The sequence below is a fragment of the Bufo gargarizans genome, chromosome 3, assembly GCF_014858855.1.
Source record: "Bufo gargarizans isolate SCDJY-AF-19 chromosome 3, ASM1485885v1, whole genome shotgun sequence".
In the NCBI taxonomy this organism is placed as follows: domain Eukaryota; kingdom Metazoa; phylum Chordata; class Amphibia; order Anura; family Bufonidae; genus Bufo; species Bufo gargarizans.
This window is the reverse complement of record NC_058082.1, coordinates 609,088,225-609,114,981: the sequence shown is the minus strand read 5'-3', so window position 1 is coordinate 609,114,981 and position 26,757 is coordinate 609,088,225. Positions and strand designations below refer to the sequence as shown.

General features: G+C 41.4%; 1 protein-coding gene across 2 annotated transcripts in view; it reads left to right on the top strand.

The window, feature by feature from the left end:
- EPHA3 (EPH receptor A3) overlaps positions 1–26,757 on the top strand; it is a 352,384-nt gene that overhangs the window by 85,771 nt on the left and 239,856 nt on the right. For both annotated transcript variants that reach the window (XM_044284515.1, XM_044284513.1), the window contains exon 3: positions 23,834–24,494. In XM_044284515.1, the coding sequence (XP_044140450.1) occupies positions 23,834–24,494 (661 nt within the window). The remainder of the gene's footprint in view (positions 1–23,833; positions 24,495–26,757) is intronic.

Below are 26,757 nucleotides of genomic sequence, written 5' to 3'. Positions count from 1 at the left end.
GTAGCCACCTGCAATCATTAAGGGGAAATAAAAACCTGTCCCAGGCTGTCAGTCTGGGGGAAGTGAGTCTGGCTGCTGTCCTGACTAAACAAAAACCTGATGCCCTGTGTGACCTGTGTTTTATAGGTGAGGCAGATACTATCTGTATTAGTTAGTGCTCAGACGAGCAGGATTTGTTTTACATTTTTGTTTCCGAAAGTGTAAAGGCTATTTATTTCTGCTGTTTGTGCCACAATAAAGTGGATCATGATTTGAACTTTATCCTGTTGTCTGCACCAGAATCTGTCACCACCACCCTGCTTCAGAGAGCACTCCCTGACACTATGAAAGCTTGGGGCCTTGTGCAGGCTCTACTCGCTGCCATAGCGAGCTGACTAAAAAGCCATGCCTGAGGCAAGGCCTGACAGGTAACAAACGCAGAAAAAAAGAATAAATCAGTGCATCCCGCATGGTGAAAGAAAAACACAGGTACATGGTCACAAATAAAGGGAAAGTCATAAAGGCATGGCAGAATTTCTTAAACTATACATGATCTATATACAAGCTAATACCTCCTCTAATATGCAATCACAGGTTCTTAGCAGATATATTTTTTATCAAAAAGTTTCTGGGCCCATCCACCAGCAGCAAGGTGACCTTGATACGGATGGGTACCTTTGGGAGAACTGTAGCCTGTCAAATATCATAGACTGCTTAAGTATTCTACTCTAGTCTATGGTACATGTACAAGAGCCATTGGGAGACTAAAAATGGCAGTGTAAAAAAAAGAGTTCAATATTTTTTTTTAACAATTTTTTTTTTAAATCACCCCCTTTCCCAATTTTACATATAAAAATGAATGAATAATTAAAAACAATTCCAATTTGTAATTTTTTGGTCACCTTGTCTCTTCCAGAAAATAATAAAGTTATCAAAAAGTGGTGTATCAAAAATGTTCCCAAAAATGGTGCCAATAACAACTACAGCTCTGTAGATAGAAAAATAAATGGATGTCAGAATATGCTGTTGCAAAGATTTTTTCTATTTTTTGAAACTTTATTTTTTTCTTTTTTAAGTAGTAAAATCCTATAAACCATCTGTCTGGGCATTTTTAAGGTCCGAGCTGGAGCTGTGGCAGAGGATGTAGAAGTGCATCATGGGTTTGGTTGGATACAGCAACAGAAAGTGCTACATACAGGGTGGAAACAAACCAGGATAATTTATTTTACACAGTGAAAATGGGTTAGGAGGGTATAAACTGAAAAAAAAAAGCATGGGAAAGATGTACTTGAGGTAAGCAACTACATGAGCATATCTGTTAAAAACCATAGTAATCCCAGAAAAATACTCTTTAATGTCTGCCACTAGTCTAGTATCACATTTGTCCAACAAATAGAAACTGCTTTTTGTTTCCAGTGCCTCTCTAGTCTATGGTCTGTGTCTGGTATTGCTGCTCAGTTTTGCTTACTTACCTTATACTAAAAATATCCCATGGACAAGACTAGAGCTATTTCCAGTGGAAAAACACAGACCTTTTTTATTATACTAGTCAAAAGTACGCTCTCTTGGCCTATGGCACTTGATTCTGTGGATATGTTGGCCCCAAAGCTGTAAAAATAACAAGAGCCTGTGCATTGAGACTATGGGGGTCATTTACTAAGCTGACTTAGTCTCGCTCACGCCAGGTCTAAAATTGTGGGCAGGGAAGGGTACGGGCCAGCAGACCCGTCTCATTCACCATTTTCTGCACCTGTTTCAGGCATAGAAAATGGTCTAAATGTAGGACAACTTGGAAGATGTCTTACATTTACAACTGGCTCTGGATGCACCAAAGGTTTAGAGAGGCCTGTGCCAGCGATGGGGCTTTATTAAGACTGGCGTCTAAAGCGCCGGTCTTAATAAATATGCCCCTATATGACAATCTGTGGAGATTGCACTACTCCCTGGTACCTAACCCGACCGAAAATTGCAGGCATACAGATGTACGGTGGAGGTATCTATGCAAACACTGTTATGAGTTCTAAGGCCTCGTGCATGTGACTGTGTGTATTATGAACCGGTGTATGATATATTGCTAACCGTGTTACCATCTATATCATTCTGTATTGTGAGAAATATATTACACCATATATCCCCCTGCAAGGCCTGAAGCAGGAATAATAATACAGTAGAGTCTAAAATACACCTTCCATCGGGGCATCCTACAATATTTTTCAGGTAGACTTTTACGCCAATGTTTTTGTGACTTCTCCTTGAGGCTCCAGATGCTGAATACACACATTATCACACTATCTAATATAGAGATTGTAAAAGAATGAAGACATGAAAGATTGGGAGTTCTCAGTAAGTCATGAATTTTTGATCTTGTCTACAGATACTATAGAGGAAAGGTCTTCATCTTTTTGTTATGGGATGATTTGGGGATAAATGACATCTCCATATTGAGCAGAGTTCTCATTAATTACGTATTCCCCTCCCTCCATTTTAAGGAGTGGGGGTTGCCCACACCCGTTCCCTGACACCTGAAACTAAGAGTGAAAACAGCTGCGGGGATAATGAGCGTAATGCTGAGATTCCACAGCTCTGCATAGGGATATGGAACAGCTTCTATCATGGAGCTATAGACACATGTACAGATCATTTACTGTAACCCCTCCATTGACAAATTGACTCACTCGGTATCTCATGTTACCCCACATGCGATCATGATATCAGATAATGAGGTTATGTACAGTATATGGGTTTTTAAAGTGGACTAAATTGAAGAGGCAGACCTTTCTTATTTGGCTTTTAGTGTGGTCCCAAATTGGGATTTCTCAAAATTAGCCAAACCCAAGAGCCTGTTCCTTTAGTTTTTGATTCCCACAGGACCACAAACATCTGCTGAAGCTACTGATTTCAATATGCACACTATAACACCTTAAACATGCATTTACATGTGGTTTTCACATTGATACCAGCAGTGAAGTTACCTATGATTTGCTGTTCTAAAGGAAAACTGAAAAGGGATTGGGGGTGGGGGGTCAAAATCTTAAAGCTCCTTCAAAGTGGGAAAAATCACAATAACTGGGAAACAATTAGAACACTTGGCTGGTGACCTTCTTTTAATCTTTTCAGATGAGATTTGCCTGTTCCCGGCCTCCTCACTTGCTATCCAAGATGGCCACATCACTTCTTAGACTGGTGGATGCTATGCACTTGATAGCACAAGCCACTTCCTGCTGCCCTCACATGAACAGTGCTGACCAATCCAAGAGTAAGGCTGGACAAGGAGGAAGTGTCTTGGACTACTGCTACACAGTGTGCTCCACATAGTTTGCAAAGTGAGTGGCCATCAAGACCGAAGAGGAGCTGAAAATATTAAATGGAGGTCACCATATGAGAGTGCTGTTCGTTTTCTAGTAAATATGAACTTTTGATCTAGAACTGGAGGGTCTCTTTAAGAGTGTATAAGATGAGCTCTACCTTCTTTTATGCTCAGGTCCAAGCATTCATCTTGAGGCGCATAAGTGATCCTCAGGAGGCTTGAGTGCTCCTCTGCTATATAAGAGGTCAGTAGTGCTATACCTGAACAGTGCAAAGTTGTGATGTCCATCAGATATGACACAAAAATAAGTGAGGTGGAGATCCAACTTCTGAGACCCTTCTTTAGCAGAAAACAATCTAAATCCCTGTTCTTAGCCAGAAAGCTGGTTGAGCATATGCCAATCCAAGTATGCCCATGAGTTGTTATTGACATCTACAGTGCTGTTGCCAGGGCAAAATTTCAGGGACTATTCTGCTTTTAAGGTTGATACAGTGATCCTATGGACAAGTCCGTAGACTTTACAGTCTTCCAGATCTTGTCTTGGCAGCCAATTTGACTTAATAATAGCAAAACAAAAACCCAGCTCTGCTTCATGCTGAAAATGCAGCCATGTTATTGCAAGATCCTGTGATCTCCAACTACAAAATCCTTATATTAGATCAGTATTCTGTGCGTCTCTTTTCTTTTTTCCTTATTACTTTGTTATAAGATTGATGGCTACATCCCCCACCTTGTAATCACAATGGTTTTCCTCAGAATGAAGCATTCAATTACTACTTGTCTCTCCTCTACGGTATTATGTTGTTTTGAAGTATTTCAGCCTCCGGATTTTCAAAGCTAAACATTTCAACCTGAAACACAAGACATGAAGTAATGTCACACAATGCAAAGTTTTTTAACAACCTCCCCATAAGATAGATTGCGTTGGGTGCTATTCTCTCAATCGCTTAGACAATCACTGAACCGTCTTCGAATATTTGAGCTGTCACTAAACAGTTGCTCGGCGCTGTGTGGGTGGCGCGCTGCTGTGTTAAATGAAGTTGATGTTGCTTGGAAGAGGGTTTATAAATAGTAGAATTCATTTACTGTGTGCGGGGACTGAGAAGCCGAGGTGAAGCACCTTGTGGCACATTATACACAACCTGTTCCTATTGTCAGCCACTCTTGAACTATGCTTTCCGGCACACTGTGCCATTCATCCGGTGAGCTGTAACGGTGCAAAATCTGTAGAGTGAAAGTGGAGCTTCTGAAAATTAATTTGGGAAAAGAAAAATCAACTTGCAGTACAAGTGTCCAGTAGCACACAGATTAAGCTAGTTTCACTTGGCCGTTCAAGCACAACACTGTATTACTTCTAAATTGTATCGAGCTATTATACGGTGACCATAGACCTCTCTTGGAACTTACTATAACTCTGTATGTCTCTGATTTCATACAAAGACATACAGAGATACATACCCGAAACATCTAATATACCATCAGATGCATTATTTCTTCTAGAGAATCCCTCTGTAATACAGTACCATCAGGAGTGGATTGGCCATGTACCCTACAGTGAAATTTCCTGCTGGTCCGATGTCCAAGGGGCTGCCTAAGCCCTCCTCTCTGCCCCTGGCCAGATACATAATGAGCTCTCCACGGTAATTAACACTGTGAGTATCAGAAGCTCACGTACCTGGCCAGTGACCACACATGCCCTCTGAATTCAACTACTGTGGCCCGCGCTACATATCTTAATCAGAGAAAGCTAGAGGAGGACAGAAAAGGGCATCCATTGATGGCCTAAACAGAGAGATAGCTTTTGGTGCAATATATTGTGCTGCTCTGAGGTATAATGTTCAGTTGAGATGGTATTTTGTGCTGCTGTGCTATTGCTGACCCTGTCATTTATGTTGCCCTGCCTTCTGTTAATTTGGACTCCCCTACAACATGGTACAAGGGTCAAGTTAAGGTTTTTTTCCAGGGCCACTTTAAGTTCCCAGTTCACCTCTGAGTACCATACAGATGTACCATGTGGCAGCACCTAGTAAGGAATGGTGACTCCATGCACCTCTTAGATCAGAACTTAGATCAACCATCTCCTCTCTCGACATTCAGAACATATCTTGTCTTAACTGAGAATGTATGTGCATGGGAAGAGGATCAAGAGGAACTGCTATCAACAGTTTTCTAAAATTTAGCCTAAAGGGCTATTCCCATTTGGGACATTTATGGAATATCTAGAAGGTTATGTTCAATAGGTCCAGTTACTTTCTTAGGGACCCTCTCTTAGCTCAAGAACGGGGCCCTAAAGGGAATTTAGAACAAGCCTTCCATGCTTGGCAGCATTCCATTCACCACTATGGTATCTGTGATAACAGCTAAGCACTAGCTCCGCTTTTTTTTATAAGTCCCATAGAAGTGGATGGAGGAGCGACTGTGCACGATTGGTCTCCATTAACTGCTATAAGACTTATAAAAATAGCTAAACGCGCTTGCACAGTTAGTTTCAGAAGTCCTATAGCTGTGATTGGAGAGCAAGCTTTGCACATAATGGATGCTCTCTATTCAAAACAGGGCCCTATTTATCATACAGGTGGGTGGATGGTGCTTTGGGTAGGCCATGCCAGGATAGGTTGTATGACTGGTGTGAAAAATGTTCCCATTTTCCATTTGAAAATATTAGGCTTGTATTTATGATAAAAACATAAAAACAAATCTGCCTTTAAAGCGGTTGTCCAGGCTTTTACTATTGATGACCTATCCTCAGGATAAGTAATCAATATCAGATCGGCGGGGGTCCGACATCCGGCACCCCTCCAATCAGCTGTATGAGGAGACTGCAAATGCAGTGCGCAAGTGCCATCTCCTGTCTGTCTTCCTGTTCACCTATGCCAGTGATGGCTAACCTTGGCACTCCAGCTGTGGTAAAAATACAACTCCCAAGATGCCCCCCTTGCTTGGCTGCTCTCATAACTCTATAGAAATAAATGGAGCATGCTGGGAGTCGTAGTGTCACCACAGCTGGAGTGCCAAGGTTAGCCATCACTGACCTATGCTGTCTATGGCAAAGACCAGGAAGAGAGCGTCCAGGAAGAGAGAAGGGAGACGTCACGTGTGCATTGTGCGCGCCATCTCCTCATACAGCTGGTTGGCGTGGGTGGCAGGTGTTGGACCGCCAATCTGATATTGATGACCTATCCTAAGGACAGGTCATCAATAGTTAAAACCCAACAACTCCTTTATTTTAAAAATGTAAGTAAGTAGGTAAGTATGATTTGTATTCATAAGGTAAGATCTTTCCAAAGATGAATAGCGGCTTTAATAAATGTAGTAACTTATATTTCATTATTTTGCTATGGTCTCATATGACTGGATGCTGCAATTCTGTTTTATCTCCTTTTTATCTATTATGAATTAATGTAAAAGCGTAAGGCACAGATAGGATTTTTCTTATAAATCTGTATATTATGTGCACTATAAAGCTACTTATTAGATTGGTTACACTCCTGTGTTTTTATAAACTACCTGTTACTTTATTAAAAAGCTTCCTCTAATAATATACAGATCCAGTGAAAATACAGAGTACTGGATAAGCTCACCCTTTGGGATTGTGGTTGCAGGTGTGGGTCATTTTCTAATGTAGTTTCTCTATTTTCCTGCTTGTGTGGGCTTCCTCTGGGTACTCTGTTTCCTTTTCATTATGAAACACTGTAAAACATAGGTAGGTTAGTTGGCTTCCTGTGAGACTGACCCTCTGCAAGATGTAAATAAAACCAGAATGCAATTATATGCAAATCTCATAGACCAATATTTAATTCACAAGAGATCATAGAACACATATCAGATGTTAAAAGTGAGACATTTTCATGAAAAAAATTAACTAATTTAGAGCTGAACCCGGGCATACCCATAATTTCACCCTGGCAGCATCTCGTGCTCCGATGCGCTCCCTTGCCCTGAGCTAGCTCGTGCAGGGCAAAGACTTTTTTGTTTACAATAGCACACTGCTGGGCGGAAGCTTCTGCCCATAAGTGCCGGTTACGTCACCGGGCTTCCTGGCAGCCCCATGGAGAGACCGGTACGTCATCAAAACTCGGGAAAATGCCTTTGCCCTGCGCGATTTAGTGAAGGTAAAAAGAGAGCATCGGAGAATGAACTGCTCCAATGCTCAAGTCAGGGGGGCTGCCTGGGTGAAAATGGAGGTATGTCTGGGTTCAGCTCTGAACCCGGACAACCCCTTTAATGGCAGAAACGGATAACAAAAAGTTGGGATCTGACCATGTCCACCATTGTGTAGCATTCCCTCTTCTTTTAACAACAGTCTGTAAACGTCTAGGAAGTGAGAAGACCAATTGCTGAAGTTTGGGAGAGGAATACTGTCCCATTCTTGTTTGATGTAGGATTCTAGCTGCTCAACAGTCGTATGTCTTCTTTACTGGATCTTTCATTTCATAATGCGCCAAATATTTTCTATTAGTTAAACATATGGACTTCAGGTAGGCCAGTTCAACACCTGGACTCTTCTTCTGCAAAGCTAAGCCATTGTTAAGGATGCAGTATGCGGTTTAGCATTGTTTTGCTAAAATATGCAAGACCTTCCCAGAAAGAGAGATCTAGATGGGAACATAAGTTTTGCTAAAACCTCTGTATACTGTTCAGCATTAATAGTGCCTTTCCATATGTATAATCTGCCCTCTCCATAGGCCCTAAAGCCACCCCATACCAGAGATGCAGGGTTTTGAACTGTGGGCTGATAACAAGCTGGATGTTCCCTCTCCTCTTCAGTTCACCGTACACCGGGTTTCAAAAAAGAAATTCTAATTCTGATTCATTTGACCACAGAACAGTTTTCAGTTTTACCCAAGTCCATTTTAAAAGAGCTTTGGCCCAGAGAAGATGGCAGTGTTTCTGGATCATGTTGACATATGGCTTCTTCTTTGTAACGATACAGCTTTAACTTACATTTGTAAATTGCACGGCAAACTGTGTTCACAGACAATATTTGGGAGTGTTCCTGAGCCCATGCAGTGATTTCTACTACAGAATTATGCCCGTTTTTAATACAGTGCCATCTGAGGGCCCATAGATCACGATCATCCAAATGTGACCATCTGCCTTTTCCCTTGTGCAGCTGGATTTCTCCAGATTCTCTGAATCTTTTGATGATATTATGTGCAGTACTGTAGATGGTGAGATATTTGAATTCTTCATAATTTTCCATTGAGAAACATTTTTCTGAAATTGTTCCACAATTTTTAGATGTAGTTTTTCGCAGATTAGTGAACCTCTTCCCATGTTTGATTTTGAGAGACTCTGCCTCTCTAATGTGTTCTGCAAAGTAATTGACAGCCTATATTTACCACTTAACTTAGTTGCAAATTGCTCCTCCAGCTCTTTTATTAGTACCAATTACTTTTCTATCCTTTTGATACCCCTGTCCCAATTTGTTTTTGAGGTACGATGTTACCATCAAATTCAATTTTTTTTTAAATTATGAAATGGTTAAATGTCTCACTTTCAGCATCTGATATGTATGTGCTCTATGTACATTGTAAATGAAATATGGGTCAATGATATTTGCATATCATTGCAGTCTTTTTTATATACATCTATTTATATTTTACACAGCGCCCCAACTTTTTGGGAATTATGGTTGTATAGATGTTTGACATTGGAAGGGTATGTAGTGAGCCTTAGTTAGGACGTGAACTCTTGTAAGTGAATTTAGCAGGGCCACATTTATAGAAAGTGTGATTTTGCTGATAGTTTAATATTATTAGGGTCTGATGGGCCTTCACTCAAGATCTGCTTTGAAAGGAGTTGTTAATTCCATAAATTGGCATCAACTTCCTGTCTCCACAGAATAACATGGCTGAGCCATGACAATAACAATTTCTTTATTGGAAAATTGGATATAATGTTAACTGTTTTTGTTTGGACATCTTCAGGCGCTATGTCTTTTCTGTGCTGCCCTATGTCTCCTTTTTGGAAAGATTTCTTTTGGCATATAATACAAGTATGATGGATCTGTTTGTCCTTTGCCTTCTTGTCAATGGGGAAATCCATAGAAACGGCATTCAATGTCAGACCATATCATCAAAGAGGACTCACCATAGTAATTCACACATTTGTACAAGATTGATTTCACGCTCCCTCGAAATGCACTGAGTCATGTATTTTCACGAGGTGCCCTTGCCCAGATTCTGAAGATGACTGACAGCATAATTAAATTTTCTTAATTTAAGCATCTATCACACTGCTCCTTCTTCCCCAAATATATTTATAAATTCTACGTCACCAACTCACCATAGCTTAGTGTCATAAGCCGCACAAGAAGCCATAAACCCTGCGCACAAGTCCTTCTTTTTGATCTTTTTATTTTTGCGATGAAGACAAGTCTCCCAAATAATTAGATCGTAGGCAATGTTCTGAAGAACACCGTCAAACTTCCTCCCTTGGTTTGCGTTTTCTTGCATACTAACGACGCTCCTTATTATTTTTTCACAATCTCCCAAGCTGTGCCTTCAGTAAGGTGTTAATTTATGGTTATCAGACGCATGTGGCAGCTTAATCTCATCACTAGCAAAGCTGTCGGCTTCTTGACTATTTGTAATTACAATTTCAAACACTTAATGCAAAGGATCAAATCAATGTCATACCAGAACACCAGGGGTACAAGTAAAGGAGAGTCATGGCCTCCTAGATATAGTGAAACAGATTTTACTACAAACTGAGCTACTGTACGTATCCGTTAGAGATGAAACCGTTAAACATGAGGTAAGGCTGGTGCATATGGTGGACATTATTTATCGCCAAATGTGAGGGTCTGGATCGCATCATTGAGCAGATTGACTTATTTATGTAGCGTCGTTGTTGGAAATGTGCATGTTATATTAATATTACCATAAACATAATGTTTATCTTGCACCTATTAATTTTTAAGAGCTTTTCAATTAAACTTGGGAAGGCTCCACTTAACAGCACCTGGCATGTAATAATGCCAGCTTCTTCCTATGCTATTAAAATCAACATTACCGATGAGACATTGGAAATGGGCTCTATATTATTTGAATTGGAATGTGACATATTATCACGCTTCCATTAATGCTTCATGCACACGTCATGGCCTTACTAACATAGCATATGCAGAGGGAAATGGAGTCCCTGTGACCCCATAGTAAAGAGCCAAGTGCTCTGCTGTATGGTGCCTCCGTGTAGCACCATATTACTCAGGTACTCGCCACTCCCATTAGTTTTTTTTTCCATATCAATAGAATATTGCACCAGTAAGGGTGCCATGGGAGATGAGCAAATTAATTCTAAGTGATGCAAATTTTGTAAAATTCGAGTATCTAAATCCCAATTTTTAGTGATTTGGTTCAAGGACATCTGTCAGCAGATTTGCCCCTATGACACTGCCTGACCTGTTACATGTGCGCTTGGCAGCTGAAGACATCTGTGTCGGTCCAACGTTCATTTATGCCCACATTGCTGAGAAAAATGAAGATTTAATATATGTAAATGAGCCTCTAGGAGCAACGGGGGTGTTGTCATTACACCTAGAGGCTCTTTCTGCAACTGCTGCTCCCTCTTCACTTTGCTTGACAGGACCAGGCAGTGAAAACATCATCACGCTTGGCCCTATTAATCACAGTGCAGAGGGGGCAGCAAATGCAGAGAGAGCAGAGCCTCTAAGTGTAATGGCAACACCCCCATTGCTCCTAGAGACTCATTTGCATATATGAAAACATTTTTCTCAGCAATGCGGGCACATATGAACATGGGACCAACACAGATGCCTACAGCTGCCAAGCGCACATGTAACAGGTCAGCCCGTTATAGGTACAAATCTGCGGACAGATGCCCTTTAAATGAGTTTTTATAAATCTCCCTATAGCATTGCTTGTGGTCTGTGGCAGTGCAAAGCAGGCAACAAGATGCGTCCCTGATTGGCCAACTGACTATATGTACAATATCATCATTACTGTTAATAAGTGGAGGAAAATCTAGCATCGTATAATATACACAGTGGTGCCAAAGGGAACATTTAAAAAATCCACAAATAATATTCTCAGTTCCAAGCATTGTATAGTGAACATTTATATGACTTCTAATGACTCCAGGGCATGTTCATTCCAGCGCTCTAATGACTGAGCAACGGTTGATAGTCTATAAATTGCACTTACTATATTTCTCAGTCTCGTTTCTTGAGAAATTGGGGAACCTACATCAGTTTCTCCATAGAACTTAATAACACAATACTTATTCTCATTTTTCCGAATCTGAGGAAAACAATCAGAAAACAAAACACTTTATTGTGCTCAGAAATCACATATATTTCTAGGCACCTTTCGTACTAGTGTAAAGACAGGTGGGTCCTATGGAGTCGTTGCAGTGAATGAAGCAGACACATTTGCATAAGGCAGAGATGTGAAACTGATCTGGAGGAAAGTTTTTCACACTTTTGCATACATCTTGTGGATTTTGGCAGGTGCCTCCAGCTATGAAAATTCTAAAGTTATGTCATCTTATGACACATTTCTTGTGTTCTAATTATCGGCATGCAGGATTTGGCATAGTTTTAATTAATTGTGCTCTTTCAACAAAACTGTCAAGATTTTTGGTTTTCTTTATGTATATCCTATGCAATTGATTTAGGATGCTTTTTTTTTTATAATAGCTAATTATAAAGCACCAACGTCTCCAGTGGCAGGCACGACATTAAAGGGGTCATCCCTAAAATATATCTCAGGGTATTAGTGTTTGAATGCTAAGATCCCTACAAATCATGAGAAGAGGGGTCCTATGCTCCTCCTTTTAAATGGATGGGTGTTCGAGCATGCCGCCAAGAGAAGCCTAGTGGAGAGTATCTCTGTTAATCTCATAAAGATTGTTTTAAAGTGAATTCAACGATTCAAGAATAGAATAAACTTGAACAGGCTAAGTGAATAAATATATTTACTAAATGTCATGGTCATGCACTTTAGACAGCTATTCCTCCTAAACCTCTCCATATGCTGAGCCTATATGTGTTCTGAATCGGGAGAGGGAATATTAAAGCCAGCTGTTCATATCAGATAGCTGTTGTCTGAGCACTTGACGGTCTACATGCCTGACCCTTTTCTCCTCAGACATCTAGTGTCAGGGGAGAGTCAGGAGACCCCATATACATTAGAAGGTCAGTCAATCCTGCATTGGTGGGTTCAGACCAACATACAGCTCATTAGTGATGGACAAACATCGGCCGGGACGTTTCGCGAATGCGTATTCACGATCAAATGTTCGCAAACCATGTGTTTGCGGCAGGGCCCATTCACTTTAATCGCAGGCGAACTTGAAAAACCTTCAGGTTTAATTTGCAGCCACCAAATACTTACTAGAAGTGCACAAATAGTCCCACAACATGGACAGTGACATACCAGAGGGGGGTCAATGGCAAAAATTCCCAGAAAAAATATGTATTTTAATCAAGGGTCATTTTTATGCGTCTTAAAGGGAAACTCTCAAAAATGTGTCCCTACTGAAGCCTAGAAAATTTTTATTTCAGGTCACGGGAGTACGGGCCTCAAAAATTAGGCATTCGCCTGACAGAAAAGAACTTGTGATTATGTGGCTCGCGGTACATTAGGCGGTCACTGGATAAAACTTATACTGTAGGCCACTGGAGTAGCGGCACCAAAGATTAGGCATTCACCTGACAGAAAAGAACTTGTGATTATGTGGCTGGGGGTACATTAGGTGGTCACCGGATAAAAAATTTACTGTAGGCCAGTACAGGCCCCCAAAATTAGACATTAACCTGACAGAAAAGCCCTTTTATGCCACTGTATATACATAAGACAAGGACCATTCTTTGTTCTGGGTAGTGGCGGATATGTGTGGGCTGGCATGAGGAGATTCAATTACACGTGGTTGTCACAATTCCTCCGAGATCCATGCCTCATTCATTTTTAGAAATGTGAGGTAGTCCACACTGTTGTGAGGTAGGTGAGTGCGCTTATCGGTCACGATATCCACTGCTGCACTGAACATCGTTTAGGACAGGACACTCGACAAGTGGTCATCACAGGTGTTAAATTCTTCCGAGATCCATGCCTAATTCATTTTTAGAAATGTGAGGTAGTATACACTGTCGTGAGCTAGGTGAGTGTGCTTATTGGTCACGATCCCCCCTGCTGCACTGAACGTCCTTTCAGACAGGACACTCGACGAGGGGCAAGACAAGAGTTCCATGGCAAATTGTGCCAGCTCTGGACACAAGTCAAGTCTGACAACCCAGTAGTCCAGGGATTCCTAGCTTATCAGAGCGTCCACATCGGCTGTTAACCCGATGTAGTCGGACACCTGTTGGTCTAGGCGCTCCCTGAGGCTGGATCCGGAGTACGGCTTTCGATGGGTTGGTTGCAAGAATGATCCCATATCCGAAGTGACCAACACATCTTCAAGCCACCCTCTTCTTGTCGTCCTCGGTATCATCCCCCCAGCCACGGACAACACCAGGGATCCGAGAAAAGTTTAAAGTCCCCCTCAAAGCATGCTCTTCTTGCTCCTCCTCCTCCTCCCCCCAGCCACCATCCTCCTCTGACTCCTCTTCAGACTCCTGCTGACTTGTCTCAGATGAAGTAGTCCCCCCTGGGAATTCATTCAGCATTGTGACTTCCTCATCTTCCAGCTCCTGCTCCTCGACGGCGTGATCAATGACACGACACAAGACACTCTCCAGAAAGAAGGCGTAAGGTATGATGTCACTGATGGCGCCCTGTCTGCGACCAGTTTGGTGATCTCATCAAATTACTGCAGATGTCTGCATGCGTCACGCATGAGCAGCCACTGGTGCGGTGAAGAGAAACCAAGCTCCCCAGAACCTGTACTACTGCAGAGTTCCCACAGTTAGTCGTTAACGGCACAATACTTCTGGAGCAGCCTATCAAGCATATAAAAGGTGGAGTTCCAGCGCTTCGGGCTGTCAGAAATCAGAGTCTGACCGGCAGGTGGTATCGCCGCTGAACGTCAGCAAGGCGAGTCGTAGCTGTGTAAGATCTTCTAAAATGGCCTAAGATTTTCCTGGTCTGCCGCAGGACGTCCTGGACCCTGGGGTATTTGGCAATGAATCGCTGCTCGACTAAGTTCAGGACGTCTGCCATGCACAGCACATGTGTCATTTTGCCCTGTTTCAACACGCTCAGCAGATTGGCACCGTTGTCGCACAACACTTTAACAACTGTCAAATTGAGCGGGGTTAGCCACTAATCGGCCTGTGACCACAGAGCTGAAAGCAATGCAGGACCGGTATGGCTCTTGGTTTCCAGGCACAACAGCCGCAGCACAGCATGGCAATGTCTCACCTTGCACATCGAATAGGGTCTGAGGAGCTTGGAAAAAGCAGTTGAAAAGGAGGAGTCAGCTGAGAAGGAGAGGGAGGATGGAGAAGGAGGAGGAGGAGAGGCATGCCTGCATGCAGTCCGTGGCGTTAACACCAAATCCACACGGGTGCCACGGGTTACATGCGTGACTGCCGTCAGAAGGTTCACCCAGTGGGCAGTAAAAGTTATGTACCTTCCCTGTCTGTATTTGCTAGACCACGTGTCTGCGATCAGATGTATCTTGGCAGTGACACTGTGTGCCAGAGATATATTTACTTGCCACTAAACGTGGCCATATATCTCTGGGATGCCCTTCTGGGGAAAATATTTCCTTCCGAGGACCTTCCATTGCGGTATGCCAATGGCCACAAACTTTCTGAAGGCCTCCGAGTCCACCAGTTTATATGGCAGTAGTTGGCGGGCTAGCAGTACCGACAAGCCAGCGGTCAGCCGTTGGGCAAGAGGATTATCCAGCATCATCAACTTTTTACGCTCAAACATTTGGGCCACGGAAGCCTGCCTTCTGCCACATGAAATGGGAGGAGAGAGGAGAATGAGAAGAGACAGGACGTGGAGCGCCTGGAGTGTGGCTTTGTGGGTTCTGACAGCTTTGCTCCCACTGGGCTTGGTGATGGGAGGCCAGGGGCCTTCTTAAGATAGTCATCCCTAGGTGAGTGTTGTGCTTACCGCGACTTATGTGTTGACAGCACAGGCTGCAGATGGCAACACTATTGTCAGCAGCTGACACGTTAAAAAAAGCCCACACTGAGGAGCCATGTGCCGGCATCCTGGGAGCGCAAGATGTGATGGTGGATGGCTTGCTCCAGATACATTTGCAGTCTGCTTTTTGCCTCCTGTGCACTGATAATTCTGCCTGCTTCTCCTCCTTCTCCTCCCTATCTGCTATTTTGTCTCTCCCTCTGAACTCTCCTCCTCTTCCTCTCTTGTGGGCACCCATGTGACGTCCATCGATACATCATCATCGTCACCTTCACCTCCACTGACATTACAGATCTTGGAGTAGGCAGCAACAGCAGGGACCACCCTCCTTGTGCTGATCTGGGTACTGTTGTCAGACCGCTGAGTGGCGACCGTTGCTACCTCCTCTTCCTCATCTGATGCCAAGAATGGCTGTGCATCGGTAAGGTCTGGGAATGGATGGGAAAATAATTCCTCTGACTCGAGTGTAGGGGCTATGGTGGTGGTAGTGGTGTCTTTGGGGGTGCACACAGCAGAGAGTGAGGAGGGTGCAGATACAGAGGATGAGGAGGGTGCAGAAGCGGATTCAGAGTGAGCCACTCAACCAACTCTGGTGCGTCCTTTGGCGTAATCGCACAAACCTTCTCCAACTTCCCACTTAGGCTCCGGCCTTGTGCACCTGCCCGACCCTATCACCCCTGCGGAACGGCCTGCCTTTTCCTCTGTCTGTCATGTTTAAAATGACCCTGTACCAAAGTCCCTAGAGAAGAGCAGTATTTGTGGAAGCAGGTATATCGCAGGCCTAAATCAATATTTGGTGGAAGCAGGTATATCAAACCCCTTAATCAGTATTTTGTGGAAGCAGGTATATCAAACCCCTTAATCAGTATTTTGTGGAAGCAGGTATATCAAACCCCTTAATCAGTATTTTGTGGAAGCAGGTATATTAGAAACATAGAATGTGTCGGCAGATAAGAACCATTTGGCCCATCTAGTCTGCCCAATATACTAAATACTATGGATAGCCCCTGGCCCTATCTTATATGAAGGAAAGCCTTATGCCTATCCCATGCATGCTTAACCTCCTTCACTGTATTTGCAGCTACCACTTCTGCAGGAAGGCTATTCCATGCATCCACTACTCTCTCAGTAAAGTAATACTTCCTGATATTACTTTTAAACCTTTGCCCCTCTAATTTAAAACTATATCCTCTTGTAGCAGTTTTTCTTCTTTTAAATATTCTCTCCTCTTTTACCTTGTTGATTCCCTTTATGTATTTAAAAGTTTCTATCATATCCCCTCTGTCTCGTCTTTCTTCCAAGCTATACATGTTAAGGTCCTTTAATCTTTCCTGGTAAGTTTTATCCTGCAATCCATGTACCAGTTTAGTAGCTCTTCTCTGAACTCTCTCCAAAGTATCAATATCCTTCTGGAGATATGGTCTCCAGTACTGAGCACAATACTCCAAATGAGGTCTCACTAGTGCTCTGTAGAGCGGCATGAGCACCTCCCTCTTTCTACTGTTAATGCCTCTCCCTATACACCCAAGCATTCTGCTAGCATTCCCTGCTGCTCTATGACATTGTCTGCCTACCTTTAAGTCTTCTGAAATAATGACCTCTAAATCCCTTTCCTCAGATACTGAGGTTAGGACTGTATCACTGATTTTATATTCTGCTCTTGGGTTTTTACGTCCCAGGTGCATTATCTTGCACTTATCAACATGAAATTTTAGTTGCCAGATTTTTAACCATTCCTCTAGTTTTCCTAAGTCCTTTTCCATTTGGTGTATCCCTCCAGGAACATCAACCCTGTTACAAATCTTTGTGTCATCAGCAAAAAGACACACCTTACCATCGAGGCCTTCTGCAATTTTGCTGATAATGATATTAACCAATATAGGTCCCAGAACAGATCTCTGAGGTACCCCACTGGTAACAAGACCTTGGTCTGAATATATACTCCATTGACTACAACCCTCTGTTGCACCCCTCAATCAGTTTTTGGGGGGCAGCAGGTATATCACACCCATTGCAAATGGTTGTTCCAATAGCGCTTGTCCCTTTATATACCTGCGGTATCGCAGCAGAACCGCACGCAACTGCTGCTGAAAAGAAATGCACTATATACTTTCTATGTTAGAAAGTATATTATAGGTATACCACACCCCTCAGTATATCACACCTATTAATATTACACCTATACCAGTCCTTAAAAGGACTTTTGTGGCACTATTAGCTAGCGTTTGGTGTCCCTAACAGTCTGTCCCTGCTCCACAAAACACCCTCTCCCTACAGTGGCAAAACATAGAATGTAAAATGGCTGCCCGATCGGGTTCTGTTATATGGTGGGGGTGTGTCCATGTGCTAAAGCCTCTCAATTGGCTGTCCTATTCCACCTGATGTGTGTGTCATGGGTCAAAGTTCGGCACAATGCAAAAGAATATGGCGCCAGTGGACATCGCCATATGTTCGCATGTTCGGCGAATTGCGAACGCTGAAAGTTTGCCACGAAAAGACCGCTGGACGAACCTCAAGGCTATACAGCTCATCTCACATAAGAACAAAATTCTTCTTTCCCCCAACTTCTGCCATCAAGGATAATTTTGGCCATCTTATGCACATTAGATGGATGGCAGCTCCTTCCGATATTGGTCTGTTTGACTGACATTATTCTGATCTGTATGGGGACATTAGAGGTGGATGTCTACATGGATGGAGGTTGTACCTCAAAATCGTTTCCTCTGGTTATGACATAAATTTGTAATATATTATTACACATTGCATGTTTTCTTGGTATCTTTTAATTCATGCATGGAATAGAGTTTCTTTGTATTACATTTTGTGCCTGTCTTTTTTTAAATCCTAGCTCTCTCCTTATCCCCAACCCACAAATGCTCTGGAAAGAAGCACGTAATTTACAGCCTATATTTCCCACTTGCTCTAGCTTTTACTTTTTAATGCACGCATTAGCAAAAATGAATCCCTTCTGAGGATGCACTTTAAAGAAATCCACCAACTTATCCCTGTATATTCCTCTCGATTACATTTATTAGCTACGAATATTAAACAGCTGGCAAGATATCACTGTATACAAATAAGACGTCTGGGATTTGGAAAGCTGCCATCTTGAACAAAGCCAGCTGCTGGTGTTTCCATCTCTATTCAGCTCCCCAGCATTTGTAACTTTCAAATACTTTCCACCACTGTGAATAGAAGACAATAGACGGAATCTAGTGGAAACTTGTACTTTGTGACAACATTTCTTTTTTCAGCAGTATTATTGTGTGCAGGAATAAGAATGGTCCTTGTGCTTGGATTGTCGAAGGTCAGGTATTAGGTCTTATTATAAAGGTTGGTCAGGAATTATAAAACAAAAAGAGCTAGACAACAGAAAATGTGATAATAATATAAAACCTAATATTTACCTGTTAAATCCTCTGCCACTCCAGCGCCGATATTCAAGTGTTCCACAACAGTCTTTGTTCACTTTCCAAAAATGATGACATCACATACATCCACATGACCACTGTAGCCAATCACTGACTTGAATGCTACCATCACCAGTAAAGCCAGTGCCTGGCTGCAGGGAAAATTATGATGTCTTTGGTGGTCCGGGGCAATAGAGTGTCAATGCTGGGGTTTTTATGGGTGTGTCATCTAGTGTCATCTATTGGAATGGCCTCGCTATCAATCAATATTCAATAAGCTTTGGAAGATGGCTAGGAAAAATGGCCAAGCAATATAGCCATCTGCAGACATCTGTTTTGGGGTACTTCCCTCTCATTAGTATGAAGTAGAATTCTGTCTGGCTGAGGTGCCTTGGACACGGCTTGAGGAGGTACCAAGACCAACTGTGTATGGAGACTTAGTGGCAAATGCCGCAAAACAGCTGTTTGTGGATGGATATGTGGCTTGACTAGTTTCAGTTGTCATGTTCCATGCATGTTGAAAATTTTAATAAGGAGCCTTTTCCAATAGGTAGAACTATCAAGATGGCTCTCTTTCTCTTGGAGGCACCTCTTTGCATATTATTTTCCCATATAGTATTGCCACCAAATCTCCATATACTGCTGGTCTCCCTAAGGAGTGCCAGTACCTTCTCTGTGTTAATATTCCTGACATACAAGTCTTTAAATGATTGTCTAGGTTAGGAAAACTCTTATTAAGACCTTAAGCTGACCACAGTGGGTCTAGCATCTTGCACCCCGGCGATCAGCCACATATTTCTCCAGCAGCATATCTAGCTTCTCAAACCCCTGGCGATCTGCTGCATATGTCTTCTTCTGCAACCACAGCAGTGGTCATGTAACATTACATGCTTTCCATTTACATGCATGATCCGTCCATGTGATGTATGGATATGCTGGGGTCTCCTGAGCGGGCACTCTTCGTATAGAGCTGTTCTTCCTTCTAGCACAAAAAATGGTGTCCCAATTGGGGAAGCCTCTCTGATGTCCTTAAAAGATTTTAAAAATCAGTTTTGGTGCATCTTCCTATTTTATTGCATTTACTGTAAGAGTCTACACCTGGCCGAAGTCCCGTGGATTTGCTGTTGCAGCGTTTTATGCAGCAAATCTGCAGTATTGTAGAGTCTCAACAAAGTGAATGACTTTATAGCAATTTTCATCCACACAATGTGGAAATAAATCTGCAGCGGAAATTGACCTGTGGTGCGGATTTTAAGCCTAAAGAAAGTCAATTTATGCTGCAGATTTTCATTGCAGTGCAAAGAGTGAAATCTGCTTCAAATCATTTCCACAATAAAATCCACAACACAAAATGCATCCTTCGGTGCAGTTATTTTTTTCTGCTATGGATTTCAAGCAGACATGCTGCAGTACTTCGGACACATTTGGATAGTCACATGCAGAAATTTGGAATGAGTTCCATGATTTCCATCTGGATGGGGTTGTATTGACGGCAAGCACATGGATTTCTGTAAGCCCCATTCATATAAAAGGAGCTGATTTTCATTTGCAGAGATCTCTGCAACAAAATCTGCCATGTGTGAAGGCCCCCTTAGCACTCACTAAATGTTGAGAAATAGGTCACCCCACATTCAATAATGCAGTGTTAAGATGCTGCCATGGTGGAATTGGCATCTTGCTCATCAACATACAAAAAAAAGTCCGTAAAAATTAAGGAAGTGTGATTTAAGACCTGGAAGTCCTGAAGTTTCGACCTGAGACTGTAACACTCAATAAGCTGATTCAGATGAGAAAAATGTACTTTACAGCTGCGTTGTGAAAATGGAAGCTACGTCTCAGATGCATTTTACAGAATATATCAGAAAATAATATAAATAATAATTTCCTACAATAGTGTATTTGTAGTAATGACTGGATCTGCTATATTTTAAACACCATGAGAGTATTAATGCTGGAGTAATACCTAAGTCCATGTGGGATTTCTACAGATACTGTATGTTATGCAAGTCAAACCCTTACTTATTTTTGTATGAAGTTCCGATTATTTTAGGAAAACAGGTTACACTTTACCCACAGGGGGTTCCACCTTCTCTTATCCCTCTTCCCTCTCCCCAACTGTTGTGCTGCTTCTATAGACATTACATAGTAGTCCAGTCCCAAGCTATAGAGCAGGCATGGGCTGTTTTATGACAATTTGTAGTCTATAGCCTATTTTATACTTCTTTTATAAACTTGCAATATTTGTAAGCAAAGTCCATGTGATACAAGCACAGCAGTAACATATTGTGAAATTTATTGTTTCTTAGTTATTTAATCTGCAATACTTGAGTAGACTTGTGTTAACATCAGATCTTACATCACAGGCTGACAACAGCTTACATGTCACATCAACATTAGTCCCCGAGCTCACGGGGACTTGGTGCCGTGGTCTCAGAAATCATATTGTATTTTTTTTTTTCTTTTTTTGACAAGGTCAAACCAAATGATTAATCATGGTAGCCAAAACGAATGGTTTGTCTCAATGGGACTTTGTATCCTAATGTAACAGAGAAGGCATTTCTGCACAGGAAGATACAGCTGGGAAAGTTTCCTTCTTTTAGTAGAGGAGTTCAGGGTTTTAATAAAGCTCTATATTCCATGCAGTTATGATAACTACAAATGCAATGGTTACTCTTTCTGCACCAAAACATTTCCTGACTGCCTGTAATGAAGAATAGGTTGAGCCCCACCTACGTTAATCTGGTTACAAGTGGCCATTGTTAACAATTTTGGTTAATTACAATAATCTATTTCCAGACAGTACCATCATGTAGCTCCATTCAAACAGCTGAATATACATCAAATTACAAGATCAGAATCAATACTGGAGTTTTAAATCTTTTGCCATAATTTTTGTTAGAATAAAAAAAAAAAAAAAACTCCCTTCTCAAACTGTTTTTGCAATTATTTTCAAATATCAAGATTTATTTTGTAATCCTTGTAACTGAGAAAGGCTTAAGCTGAAATGTAGAAAAGCAATGTATACATATATACAGTACTGTGCAAAAGTCGTAGCCAGGTTTGGTAAAAGTGTTCAAAGTAAGAATGCGTTCAAAAATGGAAGTGTTAATGCAAAGTGAATAAACAAAACCAAAATCTACATCAAACCAATATTTGGTGGGACCACCATTTGCCCTCGAAATAGCATCAGTTCTTCTAGGAGCACTTGCACACAGTTTTTGAAGGGACTAGGCAGGGAAATTGGAGAACTAACCACAGATCTTCTGTGGATGTAGACTTGGTCATATCCTTCTGTCTCTTCATGTAATCACAGACAGACTGGATGATGTTGAGATCAGGGCTCTGTGGGGGCTATATCATCACTTCCAGGACACGTTCTTATTTACACTGAAGATAGTTAACAACATTGCTGCAAAATAAATTTAAAATTTGAACTATTAACACTTCTGTTTGTGAAAGCATTCTTACTTTGCAACATTTTTTCACACCTGCCTAAAGTGTTGGCACTGTACTGCATGTACATAATTTCTTCTTCTCATGAAGATACCCTCCTAAAAAAAGACACCAACTGATTGCTACCAGTATGGCTTCTCTAACCCTCGAGATCAGCTGTTATTGCTCGGGGTAGGCACAGGAAGCCATACATTATCTTTGCAGGCACAGGCAGCCATAGACTTCCTTTTCAGAGCTGGATAGAGAAAAAAATAAAGCATTTTATGGACGCTATTCAAATAAATGTCCACCGATGTAATGCATTGAACTGCTAGCTCCTCCAGAGTATGAGTAGTGTACAGAGCAGCTGTCCATTTTGGCATATACAGAGGGTCCCGGGTGGGATCCCCATCTATGTCTTCCTTAGGCATATAAACAGGGGTTGTCACAGTAAGACAAACCCTTTGATATGGTATCCACCAGCCCTGAAAGTATACACTTAGCCAGCATTTAAAACCGGATTGGCTTACTGTTCCCGCATACTCTTTCTAGTCCTTGAAAACCCTGACTGCTTTGGGGAGAAAGGAATTCGGCTCTTCAGCCAGGTATCAAGAATACATACAATCTCCAAGCAGATGTTGTCCCAGGTCAGATCCAAGCTTTAGGCAAATCCTTGGATCCTGTTTGGTGAAGCTATAGGCACCCCTTGCGCTGCCATATTGCATCCCCATACAGCAATGAGAATTCCTATAGTAATATGCTAAGTCAGATTCCTCATAAATTTGACAGAAGAGAATTCTGTGTGAAATTGGAGGTGTCTAGAGCTCTAAATGGGACCCATAGACTTATGTGCCTTATTCCAGCTCCGTAATGTGATCATGTGTACAGGTTTTAAACCCCAAAACATCAGTGCTACATGGCTACACTACTAAATACTTTTTGACACCCAAATTACTTATGCAAAGAAAAATGGGGCAGCACATCCCAATGCGCAGGGGCATGTTGCTATGGCTGAAAACAACACTGTAAAACAAAACATACAATGCAACAGCTCTCTGCAAACCAAATAAAGTACAAAAATGCGTGATAATTGCTAGTGCTATACTTATAAATTAGAGATGCTTGGAAAATCATTTTGTACAAAATTATTTGAACCCGTCTGCCGCAGGTCAAGGCGATCTCTGTAAGACGGGTCCTAACACTAAATACTACCTTTTATATGCCATGACCGGATATAATGGAGGCCATTTTGGCACCATAGATGACAGAAATTAAAGCAGGCCCAGCATGCATGTGGGACCTACACTCCCTGAATTGTATGGTAGCCGTCATGGCACATAACAGGTAGAATTTAGTGTTAGGAACCCGTTTTACAGAGATCGCCTTGACGTGTGGCAGACGGGCTTAAATAATTTTGTACAAAATGTATTTTCCAAGCATCTCTAATTTATAAGTATAGCATTAGCAATTATAATGCAAAATTACTTATACTTATGCATATGAAATGAAACACTTGGACATTATCAGGCCAACTTTAAACAACAATAGCTTTCCGTTCCTACGTATTCATAAGCAGTTTACAATCAGTTTTTTATATGTCCATTTACTGATCTTGATTTTTTGCACTGTTTTTCTTTCAGTGGGAAGAAATTAGTGGAGTCGATGAACACTATACTCCAATAAGAACCTATCAGGTTTGCAATGTAATGGACCACAATCAAAACAACTGGCTTAGGACAAACTGGATTCCCCGCAACGCAGCTCAAAAGATTTACGTTGAGCTAAAGTTCACATTACGAGACTGCAACAGCATCCCACTTGTACTGGGAACATGTAAAGAAACATTTAACCTTTATTACCTGGAGTCAGATGAGGATCATGGGGTCAAGTTTAGGGAGCATCAGTTTACAAAGATTGACACAATTGCAGCTGACGAAAGCTTCACTCAGATGGACCTTGGAGATCGAATTCTGAAACTGAACACTGAGGTTCGGGAAGTGGGGCCCATCAGTAAGAAAGCATTTTATCTGGCATTTCAGGATGTTGGTGCCTGCGTTGCCTTAGTATCCGTGCGGGTATATTTCAAAAAGTGTCCTTTCACTGTGAAGAATTTAGCCATGTTTCCAGACACTGTACCTATGGACTCCCATTCTCTGGTGGAGGTGAGAGGTTCTTGTGTCAACCATTCCAAAGAAGAAGATCCACCTAAAATGTATTGCAGCACTGAAGGAGAATGGCTCGTACCCATTGGGAAGTGTCTTTGCAACCCTGGCTATGAAGAGAGAGGTTTCACCTGTCAAGGTAATAATGAGTCATTTCATAAATTTAGTAAAACGTTCTATATCTATTGACTGATATAACTCAAATAGGAGATGCAAAGCTTTCCCTTGACTATCCGTATTTTTAGGTTTCATAGAATGATGTACTAGTCAATTTTTTGTCTTTGTGATTCAAGTGGTATGTCCAGGGCTAGTCTAGTCATAATGTTTCTTAGAATTTGCCAGCTTTCCATTATTGTTTTTAATGATGATGGCTGCAAGAATTTGATGAGCCGCACTTGACCCTGCCATGACACTAGGTTGGTAGTGGTGCCCACACTCCGCTTCAGAATAGGTCAATGTTCTTTTGCATTGGGCTCTAATTACTTACCTCAATTCAGTGTTACACACAGTGTTAGAGAGGTTTTAAGATCTAAAAAAAGCCATCAGCATCTTGTGCCATACCACCAATTTATACAACCTTAACCATAAAGGACACAAGAGAAAGGCCGATAAAAGGTTTCTCACTAATAGCTACCTACTGGGACTACTGAAAAGCAGTTTTTAACATGGGGCATTCCCTATTTGTTGAGCCATCCACTTAACCATCCAAAGTCACATTTCTTCTTGATGTTGCCAACTTGATGATATTGTTGTCACCTATAATTCAACCACAGAGCTTTGGTAATTTGTACATATGAGCCAACACTCCCTAGAGATGAGCGAATTTGCTAAAATTAGTTTCGGTTTGATTTGTCTGATTTTGCGATGAAATTCGATTCGAGTATGAATTGATTGTACTCAAATCCAAAGTGCTTTAAATGCCTGGAAAATCAATATCTCTCTCCCTTGAAAATTTCTACTCCAACAACTCTGAATAAATTCTGATTCTACCAAATCAGATTTTTTTTTTCTCAAAAATGTGTCGAATTTTGATTCTAACTAATCAATTTGCTCATCTCTAATCCTGTTATTTTCAGGGTGAGTTGTATGTAAATTTGCATAAAGAGACATGTTTCCAAGATGTTTTATGGGTGTTCACACATTGAGCAGGGTAGGTTTGAAATGATCTGCTATTTGGAATTCAAATGTTGGGAAGTATAAGTCACCACCTTTGTTATCGTATTTTGTGTTCAAGTGGATGCATCTTTTATGTGTTTTTTTTTAGGTGTCTGCCTAGGACTTTTAGATTTTCACATCTTGCACAATATACAAAAAATACTTTAAGAATATTCCAGTAATCTATTAAGACATAATTCTAAAGAAAACTAATAACTTCTTATTAAAACTAATTAACTTCTCTTAATGTTCCAGAATATTTCTGTTAAGCACTGCTTACCAGTTCACTCAATGCATCCAGAAAAAGTATATATATTTTTTTAACTGCCTTGTATCTAAATCCTCTAGCCAGGCCCCTCTCCCCTCATCCCATGTTGCTCCCCTTCTCTCAACTATATTCCCCTGCAGGACAGTAAACATTGTATCTAGTCACATGCCTTTTTTCAGCCTTATAAACTATGGGACACATTTATTAAGATCGGCGTTTTAAACACCAGTCTTAATAAAGCCCTAGGCTGGTGATGGTTCCGCCGAAGTTATGAAGAGGTGGCGGCCTCTCCATAACTTTGATGCATCCAGCGCCAGTTCTTAATGTAGGACAGCTTCCTAGCTGTCCTACATTTAGACCTTTTTCTACAGGCGTAGAAAATCGTTAATAAGACGGGCCTGCTGGCCCATCCCCTTCCCCGCCCGTGCCACACCCATATTTTTAGACCTGACGTGAACGGGGCAAAGTCGCATTTATCGCTGCCATCTGCGCCTAAAATACACCTAATATCCCCTCGCCACATGTTGCCCCCCTTCCCTCAGCTATATTCCCCTGCAGGACAGTAAACATTGTATCTACTCACTTTTATATGTGTATGTTATAATTGTTCTTTTTTTACACACCAGATAGATAAACATTATACAAAGATATGAGGCAGTCAGACAGATAAGTGGATGATAGTTATATAGATAATTATTATTACTATTATTAACTTGCAGGATAACAGGCTGATGAACTGGATGGACAGATGTCTTTTTTCAGCCTTACATACTATGTTGCTATTATTAATCTATTGCATTAACACATTGTACCAATCATGAAAATACAGCATTATCCAGTATAGACATATGTTCAGACGAAGAATATATTATTTTTTTACCGGATCCTAGATTTCTTATGTGTTCTAACCAGGTATTAGTTTATTGTATATGTCAATAACTTGTATAATATTTAATTATCATCTTTATGTTCTTTATTT